Below are 11,926 nucleotides of genomic sequence, written 5' to 3' on the forward strand. Positions count from 1 at the left end.
TTGCTTGTAAATATATTCGTTTTTAGATAAATTGTAAAAAAACATTAATTTATTTTATCTCAAAAGAAAAACCGAAGTTAACATATATTGTCACTCCTGCACTTGTGAAGATTGCATCTGATCGTTGGTACCATTAGACTACTCTTATACTCGATCTGCATATAATGTTGAACATGCTCCACTATTTTTCTGTATGCCTCATGCCAAACGCAACTTCCAGATTTTGTTATACATCTAAAACAGAAAATGAACAAAAAAAAAGAAATGACAAACAAACATGTAGAGCGAATCGATGTAATTTGATCATGATACCATGTTTTTTTCATCAATTATAATTTCATGAAAAAGTAAACAAAACAAAAAATCCCTCAATCTCCATAAGTGTTCTTTTTATATTCGACAAACATCCGTTTACATGAAAAATGAATTTTTTTTTTAAACTTTAACAAATTCTCACCTGTGCATGCATTTTAATAAAACGTGTAGATCTTCAATTAATTTTTTTCCTGGAAGCATGCTCAAATATGTGGCTAGTGATAAAATGTCTATTTCATTAACAAACTCCGAATCGGAAACCCAACTTTGTATCTGCATTCTGATCTGCAATTTCAAAAATTTTTAGATTGTTTGCCTCAAATTTTGAATATATAATTTTACATCTCCAGGGTTGCCACAAAAATTTGATTTTCATTTTCCCTGAAACTTTTCCCTGATTTCCAAAAAAGAATTTTGACTTTTCCTAAAAATTATTAAATACAGAAAAAAAATGTTTCCTATACATTTTGTATTTATGGATATCATTAATTGTAAAATGATTCGAAAACATCAATACTTTTTTGGGTAAATATTTAAATTATTGTTTCTCCATAGAAATTAAGATTTAACAAAATTTTTCATTTCTATCTGTTTGAAATTCTATAATTTATAAGACTATTGTTACAGTAACTTCTTCAAAATTATTTTCACCGTTTCAATTAAATTATTATTTTATAGAATTTTTAACTAGAATTCATCTCTAAATCTATTTTTAATAATTCTTCGTTTATCTTATTTATTATTTTTAATAATTTTTGAGAATTAAATTATTAAAAAACATCTAAATTCAATTGCTAAAAATTTCTATTATAACTCTTCTAATATTAAATTATTTTCTAGAATTTTTAACCCAAATTTTTTTTTCAAATCAATTATGTTTAATAATGTTTGAAAAAATTCTTTGACAATTCAATTACTCCAAGAAAAAAAATAAATTTCACCTAAAATTGTTCTAAAATCCATTTGTTTATAATTAAATTTTACGAAATTTTAAATTGTTCGAAAATTTTTCAATTAATTCATTAAAATTTCAAAATTCAACTGATTTCAGAAAAATTTAAATAATCATTTTCCAAAAAATAACTTTTTCAGAATTTTTAATTACAATTCTTCAAAAATTAACATTTTAAAAATTTTCCATTTTTAACGTTCAAATTTTCTAAAATTTCAATTTGAAATTATTTTTGGAATTTTCAAATAAAATTAAAAGAAAAGAATGTTCACCTGAAATAATTCTGAAATCCATTTGTATACAATTAAATTTAACGTAATTTTTATTATTTGAAAATTTTTCAATTGAATATATTAAAAAATGATCAACTAAAAGCAAAAAAAAAAAAGTTTGTCAAAAAACTAATTTCTTCAAATCTTTTCATTAAAATTGTTTAAAATTAAAATTTTCTAATGTTTGAAATTGAAACCTATTGAAATTTATTTATTTATAAAACTTATAATTAAACACAACTTTTATAAAAAAATCATTTGAGAAATTGCATAAAATTTTTCTTGAAAATATAAGAATTCTTCAAAAGAAATTTCTTATTTATGAAAATAATTGAATTCTTGCGAAGAATTTATTAAAATTTTAGAAAATAATTGAATTTTGGAGAAGAATTTCAAAATAGTTTCAAAAATAATTGAATTCTTTCGAGAAATGTTATTAAATTTATTTCCAAAATAATTGAATTGTTCCGAAGAATTTTCATAAAGATTTCAAAAATAAATGGATCCTTATGAGAAATTTTATAGAAATTAAAAAAAAAAAATTCCAATTATTGTTCTAAAAAATTTTATTAAAATTTTTGAAAATAATTATATTCTTTCGAGGAATTTAAATAAAATTGTAATGACAATAAACGAATTCTTATGATAAAGTTTATAAAAATTAAAAAAAATTTCAATTGTTCCGAAAAATTGTATTAAAATTTTTGAAAATATTTATTTTCTTCGAAGAATTTAATTAAAATTGTAATGAAATAAATTGAATTGTTATGAAGAATTTTATCAAAATTTTTTGAAATATTGAATTCTTTCCAGAAATTTTATTATAATTAAAAAAATAATTGAATCCTTTTTTAGAAATTTCATTAAATTTGTATTAAAAATTAAATAATCTCCTCAGAAGAATAAAAAACGAAATTATTCTCTAAATAAAATATTTTTAATATTTTCGGAGAAAATTCTCTGAATATTCAACTGTTCAAAGAAAGAAAGAAAGAAAGAAACTTTGGAATAATACTTTCAAAATCCACTTGTTTATAATTTAATATTACGAAATTTTGAATATTCGAAAATTTTTCAATTTAATTTATAATCAGAAATTCAAATAATTTAAAAGAACTTGAATATCTAATAATTTTTCTTTAAAAAAACTTACTTACTTCTTCTAAAGAATTTTTAATTCAAATTATTTAAAAATATAATTTTCCAAAATTTCAATTTGAAATTATTCAAATTATTGTTGGAAAAAAAAATCAAAGTTTTATATTAAAAATCTTATAATTTCGAAGTTTATAACGCAAACAAAAAGAAATTCAAGAAGAATTTAATCTTTTTAATATTTTCAAAAGTCGCTAGACACGAAATTATAGAATTTTCTTATAAATTCTTTATTTATTTATTTTTTTAATTAATTTAAAACTCTAATTTTCTTTCAGTACTTTTAATAAAATTTCCTCATTTTCCCCTGATTTCCAAAAAAGAATTTTTTTTATTTTTCCCCAAAATTTTCTGATCAATTTTATTTTTTTGCCCTGACCTGTGGCAACTCTGCATCTCGTTACGTGTGAGAAAATAATACTCTTTACTAAAGAGAAAGAAAAAACGTACCATTAATTAAAAATATTCTTAATTAAGGCATGTGTAGATAGCAGAACAAAAAACAAAAAACAAAAATAAACATTAATATTAAAATTAGAAAATTAATAATTTACTTTGGGTATTTACCTGATCAGTTGACAAATCGAACATACATTTAACAAGAGCGCTCAACGCTTCCTCCTGGCCTCCACTTTTCACATCATTCTTTGTGTTAGGAAAGGATCTGATGTGTGAAATTATAGCTGTCATTTCTTTCTCTTCTCTCTCCTCCATTCTTTCTAATGTATTTGGCTCTTTTTCTTCCATTTCCATACGTTTCACTAATTCGAATTTATTTTGTTCCTGATTTGTTTCTATCACACGAACTGGCACCGTATTTCTAACAAGAGAATTTTTTGGTTTTCTCCCTCTCGTTGATTTTGGTTTTGGTATTTTTGATTTTTCTATCTGATTTGTTTGAAAATTTTTTGGTTTTCTACCTCTCGTTGATTTTGGTTTTGGTATTTTTGATTTTATGTCAATAGACTTTTTCTTCTCTGCGTTACTTTTCTCGCGTCTCTTCATCATGCAGAACATTTGTACGTCGTCTCTCATGTCGTCTGGTAGGGCTGCTAAAAATTCTGGGTCCACTTGAGAGAAGGAAAAGTCTTTTTCATCGGTCAAGTAATTAAAATTCTTATTTGATGGTCGTCTCGATGTGGTTTCGACTTTAGTTTCTATTTTTGATTCGTGACTTTTAGATTTAGAAATATCTTTCGATATTTCTTTCGAAATTTCTCTAGATTCGGTTGTTGTCGATGGAACGGTTTCGGATTTCTTATTAGACTTGTATTCGTTTAAGATTTCATTTCTTATGTCCTCGGGCAGTTCGACGAGGACGGCCATGTCGACTTCTTGAAGAGGCGGCAATTCTACTTTTCCCTTTGGTAGATTCTTTTTCTCTTTAAAATAGATCTCTGGTTGATTTTGTACCGTTTTTGTAGATCCTTTGGATTTTTCTTTCTGGCATTTATCGGTGTTTGACTTCTTTGTTTTACTGGCTTCAATCTCTTTTCTGATATCTTCCGGTAGTTCATTTAAAATTGAATCATCAATTTCTTGCGACGGGAGAATTAATTTATTCTTCGAAAAGGAAGTTGAGTTTGGTTTATTTTGAATATTAGATTCTGGAAAAAATGATTTATGATTTTTCACTTTAGAGGTGTTTTTTATTTCAATTGATTCGGATTTTTTAGGGGAAATTTCTGAAGTTTTTTTGGAGACATTATTCTCTGTATCGTTCGTGTCCGAAGTTGATTGTTTAGCTTTGTTGAAAAAATTGACTAAAGCATTGGAATTCGATTTATGTTTGATAATTTCGAGTCTTGATATTTGAATTCCAATGCCTCGAATTTCCTCCGGTGTTTGTTGCATTTGGTTCCATAGACTGAGAACTTCTCTGGAAAAATTAATCCGCATGAAGTAATTTTCAAAAATATACTTTTCCTCTAGTAATTATATTATTAATTATTTTATTTTAATAAGAATTAATAAAATTTTTCGTAAGAATTAAATCATTCTCATATAATTTGAGAATTTCTCATTTCTCATTCTTTGAAAGAATTAAATTATTTTTATAATTAAAATTTATAAAGTAAAATTCTTCATAAAATATTGAAATAGAAAAAAATCTCATTCAGTTGAAAGTTTAAAACTTTAGAAAAATTATTTGAGTGGAAATAATAAAAATTGGAACTTGGAAATTAAAAATGATAATAAAAATTAAATTGCAAGTTTCTTACCTGGTAATAATTAAGTGATCATCAACGGCAGCAATAAAATTTTTCGATTTCGTGAAGTAATCGCAGAGTCCATGGCCCATGAATTTTGCTGTTTCTACGGGAGCATCCTTAGCTCGAACCATTAACTTCAAAGTTAAGTTTCTTCCCTTTGCGTTTGCATTTCTCAATCGAGTGCAGATTTCATGAGATAATTTCTTTAAAAATTCTTCGGCGTCCAAATGGTTCTCAAAACGAATTCCATAGTTTACTTCGGCAGAAATAGATTTTCTCACATGTTCCATATTTAATTTTGAATGATCAATTCCTCGGCACATGTTGTAAAGTAATTCGCCTGTTTTCTTTCCAAACTCTTTTTGCAGAGCAAACATTTCAAATGCCTGAAGATCCAAACAAGTTTTAATCTGCATTGCATTTAATTTACTTGTCGTTGAATATCCAACACCTAAATTAAAATATAATAAAAAATAAAATTGGTTAATAAAGAAGAAAAGAAGAAAATGAAAAAACAGAGTTGCCACAGGTCAGAGCAATTAAACAATTCAGGAAAGGTAAAATTGGCCAGGAAAATCAGTGAAATGTCAGGAAATTTTATCAAAAGTATTGAAAAAAAATTAAATTATCATTATCTTTAAAAATACAAAAATAAATGAAATCGAATAAAATTCTTCGCTGCAATTCAATTACAATTTCAATAAAAATTCTTGAAAGTATTCAATTATTTTAAAACATTTTTGGAAAGAATTAAATTATTTTCTAAAATTTTAATAATATTATTCGAAACAATTAAATTATTTTCTAAAATTTTAATAAAACTACCATTCAAAATAATCCAATTATCCTCAAAATTCTTCACAGAAATTTAATTATTTTTAATACAATTTTAATAAAATTTCTCCAAAGAATTGAATAACTATTAACAAGTACAATAAAATTTTTGATAAAATAATTTATAAGAATTCAATTATTTTAATAAATAATAAATTTCTCCGCCTGAAATCAAGTATTTCCAGTACAAATTTTATAAAATTTCTCGAAGGAATTCAATTATTTTCAAAATTTGTCATAAAATTTTAGGAAGAATTCATATAATTATCAGAAAATGTCAATAAAATTCAATAATCAAATGTTTAATTACAATTATTAACAAACACGATTATTTTAAAAATTTAAAAGAAATTCTACATCAAATTTAATTACTTTCAAAATTTTCAGTAAAATTATTAAAAAACTTCCATTATTTTCAAAAAATTCAAAGAAATTCGATTATTTTCATAAAGAATAAAATTCTTGGCCAGAATTCAATTATTTTTAGAAATTCTGATAAAATTCTTCGAAATAATTCAATTATTTTCATAGATATTAAAATTCTTCGGACGAATTCAATAATTTTAAATACAATATTTTAATAAAATTTCTGGAAATAATACAAGTGTTTTTAAAAATAGTAATTAAATTAGATTATTTTCAAGAATTTTAATAAAAATTCAATTATTTTCAAAATTCTTAATAAAATTCTATCAAAATAATCAATTATTTAAAAAAATTCTGATGAAATTCTTTCAAACAATTTAATTATTTACAGAAATTGTAAAATTCTTCGCAAGAGTTCAATTATTTTTATAAATAATAATATTCTTTTCAGCAATTCAATTATTTTCAATACAATTTTAATAAAATTTCTATAGGAAAATATTTATTTATATTAAATTAAATTTCATTAAAATTTCTCTAACGGATTTAATTATTTTTAAACATTGTAATAAAATTTTTCTAAAAAATTCAATTATTCTCAAAAATTTTTGATAAAATTCTTTGTAGATTTCAATTATTTTTTCAAAGTTTTCAATTAAAATTATTTAAAAAAATTACATTTTTTTACGAAATTTAATAAAATTCTTCAAAAAAAAAATGTAATTATTTAACGAAACTAATTAAATTGTTTGAAAGAATTTAAATTTCTATCAATAATTTTAATATATTTTATAGGAAACTTATTAATTATAATTAATAATAAACACGATTATTTTAAAATTTTAAAGAAATTCTTTATAAAATTCGATTAATTTCAAAATTAAAAAAAAAATTGAAATGAATTCTTCAAAATACTTAAATTATTTTAAAGAATTTTAATAAAAATCTTGCCAAGAATTAAATTATGTATTTTTAAGAATTTTAATAAAGATCTTGCCAGGAATTAAATTATTTTCAAGAATTTCCATAAAATTTTTGCACAACATTTTTTGCAAGAATTCAATTAGTTTTAATACAATTTTAATTAACTTTTCTTGAAAAAATTTAATAATTGTTTTTAAATATCTTGATAAATACTTTGAAAGAATTCCATAAATTTTTGAATAATTGATTTAAATTCTGTATGATGACTTATTTTTTATGAAAGTAATTAAATTCCTAAAAAAATTTCTATTATTTATGAAAATAATGCCATGTTTGTGTAGAATTTTATTAAAATTTCTTAAATCATTGAATTCTATTGGAAAATTTTATGAAAATAGTACCTAGATATTAAAAATTATTTAATTGAGGGAATTTTTTGAAAATAATTGAAATTTTGACAAGAATTTTATTTATATTTTTAAAAATAATTGAACGTCGGAGAAGAATTTTATTATTTATGAAAATAATTGGATTCCGGAGAAAAATATTATAATTTATAAAAAATAGTTGTAATTTTGAGGAGAATTTTTAAAAAATTTTGAACAGAATTGAATTTTAGCGAAGAATTTTATTACTATTGAAAATAATTAAATTTTTGCAATCATTTAAAAATTCTCTAAAATTCAATTTTTTTTAGTAATTCGTCTGTAGATCCATTATTTTTATTAATTAATTAAAAAATTAAATATATATTAACAAATTTAATAAGTTTTGAAAGAATTTAAATTATTAAAATTTTTCAAAAATCAAAGTTCTTTAAAATTTTAAATTAAATTCATTCAAAATTGAAATTTTCTAACATTTTAAATTAAAATCTTTTGAATCTATAATTTACCTGGCAAGTCCTTGACATTCAGAGTCCCAACAAAATTCAAAACAGACTCTTCCGTCAAGTGAAACTGACCATCGGGTTTCGCTTTTTTCGTAGCGAGTCTCGCTTGCAGTTTATTACTCCCAAAACCTGTGGAAACAGGACATCCGGTCTTCTCCTTAATCTCCCGTCTGATAAACGTTGCAAACTCCAAAGGCGTCACATTCCCTTTAGAAAGAACTTTCGAGCAATCTACATACATTTCGTCACAACTCACCGCCTCGATGTCCAGTGTGTAAGAAGCCACCGTATTATAAAGTGCATAAGAAACTTCCTTGTAACCCTCAAAGTCATATTTTATCGTTTTCAAATTCGGACAAAGTTTCTGTGCCTGACCCAGGAACATTCCATTCTTTAAACCAAATTTTCTGGCCTCATAGGAGCAGGAGGCGATTTCCGAATAGGAACCCTCTTGATTTTCATTGGATTTATTTCCCTTTGCATGCGTCACAGCGACTGGTTGATCCTTCAATTCGGGACGATTTCGAATTCCCACGGAAACAAAGAAACAGTCCATATCAATATGCATTATGATATTTTCGGGTAGAGTTTCATTCGGACTTGAATCGGTCGCAAATATATCGTCTTCAGAATCGGAATCGACTTTTGTCGAAGGTCCCGGTTGATTGAATTTTTTCTCCATTATCAATCGGTCGAGTCCGGGAAAATTGCCTTTATTTTTGTCACGTAGTTCGTTTATGTAGTCCTTGAATGTCGCTCCCATTGTTGCGATGTGGTGTAAACGTGAATTGTTATAGAACTCGGAAATGAAGTCCGAATTTTTTGAGCACAGGGCGGATTTATTTTTTAAATTATCCTTTGATTCGTTAGTGTCGGAGGTTTTTACATCCACTGACGGTTTGGAAACATTTATTTCCTTTTTTGATTTATTTGCAAGTTCCGAAGATTTTCGAACTGAATTTTCGTTCTTCGCCTGATTGGTTACATCCAATTTTGGGGAATCCAACTTTTCTAATATTATTCTTAAAGAATCTTTATTTGCTTTTGGAGTCGAATTCTTCAAAACTTGGCTATTTGTACCTATTTGTCTTGTTTGGCTATTTGTCTTATTCAAAAAATCCCCCTCACTTGGAAATCGACTCTGTGGACTGTTTACATCACTATTTGTCGAATTTAAAATTGATTTACGATCCTGAACTGAATTCGAACCTTTTGTAGTTTGCAACTGAGAAGTTGATTTTCCAGGGTTTTTGCTATCAGCAATGGATCTATTTGGACTCGATTTAAAAACATTAAATAACTGAGGTTGTTGTCTTGTACTTTGAGAATAGAGTAAATACTTTCGAAAGTCCAAAATTTTTGCTGCTTTAATACTGTCCGTTATCCAGGAAGGTTTACAGAGTGGCAGAGGATTTTTACTCTTCATATACATGACTATTTTTGAATAGGGAAGATTTGAGGCAATCAGATGAGTCGTTTGTTTGGGTCTTAAATATTGATGATAAACTCCTCCATGCTCGAGCATTAATCGTCTAAGAACGTCCGCTGTGGGGTCTGTGTAACCATTAACGAATATTGCGATGCCTTGAAATAATGTTGAGGTATTTTCAAACTCCGTTTTTGCATCTGTCAGAAATTGTTCTTCTAATTTCGCCTTCTTCGCCTCCATGTAACCACCCTATTTTAAAAAAAAATTTTATGAGTATTTATAGACATAAATAATAAAAATATCATATGAATATTTATTTAATATTTAAATTTTTAAAAATATTTAAATATTTTTCGTTTATTTTCCTTCATTTATAATTTAAATATTTAATATTTAAAATATTTATTTAAACAGGGTTGCCACAAAAATTTAATTTTCTTTTTCACTCATTTCTAGTTAGAATTTTGACTTTTTCTCTAACTTTAAAAAATATTCTGATTCATTTGAAAAATTATTAAATACTGAAAAAAAATCCTAATACTTTTATTTGCAAATTTCTCTAAAAGTAAAATTATTCGAAAATATCAATAACTTCTTTTTTAAATAAATATTTAATCATTATTATTTTTCAAGAGGAATTAAAATTCTTCAAAAGATTCAAATTCAAACCTTTTTTGAAATTCAACAAGAATATTATTATAAAACATGAAAAAATCGATCACTCCGAGTCGAAGACTTGGAGTAATCGATTTCTTCTTGTTTTATAATAATTAAAGATGACCGAGTGATAAAATAATTTTTTATATTATAAAAATATTGTTAATTTACATTAAAAATGTTTTTATAATATAAAAAATCTTTAAAATTATTTTTACTCAATTTTCTTAAATTTTTAATTAAAATTCTCTAAATCAATTATCTTTTTAGAGTTTTTAACTAAAATTCTTCTCTAAGTCAATTATTTTGAATAATTTTCAGAAAATTCTTCTCTAAATCAATTCTTTTTAATAAATTTCAGAATATTTTTTTCTATAAATCAATTATTTTTAGGAAAATAAAAGTTTTGAACATTCAAATGAACAAAATATTTTTTTCTACTCCAATATTTTTAAAAGTTACTGAACTGAAATGAAAAAAAAATTTAATTAAATATTTATTTAGTTAAAAATTATTTTTTTAATTATGAAAAACAATATTTTGTAAATAAAATTCAAATTAAAAACGGTAATAAAAATATCGTCGTTCATTTGAACGTTCAAAACTTTAGGGACATTATTTTCAATAATATTCAAAAAATTTTGTTCTGTATCAATTATTTTTAATAATTAAAGTTATATTAGAAAAAATGCATCTAATTGTAAAAGAATTTGAATTAAAATTTTTCAAAAAACAATGTTTAACAAAATTTCTAAATAAATTAAATCAAAATTCAAATATTCTAAAATTTCAATTCAAAACCTATTGAAATTCAATTATTTTTTTTATTTTTTAAGTAAAATTATTCATTAAATATTTTATAAGCAATTATTTTACAATTGTTTTTTAAGAATTAAATTTTTTCAAATAAATTCAATTTCATATTCTGTAAAGCTCAAATGTTTTCAGAAATAAAAAAAATTTAAGTTTATTTTTTGTGAAGAATTAATTCTTTTTAATATTTTCAAAGCTTTCTAGGCAATAAAATTTTAAATTATCTTATGAATGCTAAAAACTTAATTTTTTCCAGTACTTTTAATAAAATTCTCTGACTCTTTTCTGAGAACAATTCTACTTTCCCTGATCTTATGAATGCCAAAAACTTAATTTTTTCCAGTACTTTTAATAAAATTCTCTGACTCTTCTCTGAGAACAATTCTACTTTCCCTGATTTTTCCCCATATTTCCTTATTTCCCTGACCTGTGACAACCCTGTTAAAATATTTTATGAATTTTTAAAATAAATTTTATTTGTATATCAAAATTATTATATCTTGAAATATAATTATATTTATATTATTTATATTTCATACCCAGGTTTCGAAGACATCCTCTGCCCAATTTTTCATTTTCTTTTCCATGATGATATTTTACACATTTGCCTTCTTATAACACTTTGCTTTCAACAATATAATTATTTTATATATTTTTAAAAATCACCACTTGTTAATATTTCATTTATTATTGTATATTGATATATTTTTAACATTTTTAAAAATTACCACTTGTTATGATTATAGAAACATTTTTAGGTTAGGATCCACTATTTTGATTTATCCGATTTCCAATAAAATTTTCTTCCAGTGTTGATTTTATTTAAAAATTTCCAAGTAAAATATTTAATGTAGACTAAAATAAAATATTTTGTAACATTTATTTCACGTAATTATTTAAAAATGTGTTCTTTGTTTTGTTTTGACGGTTGACTTGACAAAATTGACGTGAGAACCATTGAATATATGAATAGAGTGGAAACTGCGTACTACTTTCTGCTTCCTGTTTCAGTCATATTTTTCACATATAGTTTCGGGTCAACATTTGAACTTACAAAAATTTAAATTATTGAATTATTTTAATCATTTAAATAAAAAGAAAGAA

General features: G+C 23.7%; 1 protein-coding gene across 1 annotated transcript; it reads right to left on the bottom strand.

Moving 5' to 3' along the window:
• Positions 1-19: 19 nt before the first annotated feature.
• LOC122500572 (DNA repair protein Rev1) lies at positions 20-11,792 on the bottom strand. Its single transcript, XM_043609565.1, has 6 exons — positions 11,362-11,792; positions 7,927-9,601; positions 4,917-5,358; positions 3,262-4,573; positions 458-600; positions 20-234 (listed from the first exon to the last, which is right to left on the bottom strand). The coding sequence occupies exons 1-6, from the start codon at positions 11,407-11,409 to the stop codon at positions 78-80; spliced, it is 3,777 nt and encodes a 1,258-aa protein (XP_043465500.1). The 5' UTR covers positions 11,410-11,792; the 3' UTR covers positions 20-77.
• Positions 11,793-11,926: the final 134 nt, after the last annotated feature.

The sequence above is a fragment of the Leptopilina heterotoma genome, unplaced genomic scaffold, assembly GCF_015476425.1.
Source record: "Leptopilina heterotoma isolate Lh14 unplaced genomic scaffold, ASM1547642v1 Lhet_19, whole genome shotgun sequence".
Lineage (NCBI taxonomy): Eukaryota > Metazoa > Arthropoda > Insecta > Hymenoptera > Figitidae > Leptopilina > Leptopilina heterotoma.

What these genes read in the sequence shown, in the direction of transcription:
- LOC122500572 (XM_043609565.1), bottom strand. Translation starts at nt 11,409, where the DNA reads ATGGAAAAGAAAATGAAAAATTGGGCAGAGGATGTCTTCGAAACCTGG. An exon ending in AGGATGTCTTCGAAACCTGG is followed by an intron (nt 9,602 to 11,361) that starts GTATGAAATATA and finishes TTTTTAAAATAG; the next exon opens with GGTGGTTACATGGAGGCGAA. An exon ending in GATCACTTAATTATTACCAG is followed by an intron (nt 4,574 to 4,916) that starts GTAAGAAACTTG and finishes TAATTTTTCCAG; the next exon opens with AGAAGTTCTCAGTCTATGGA.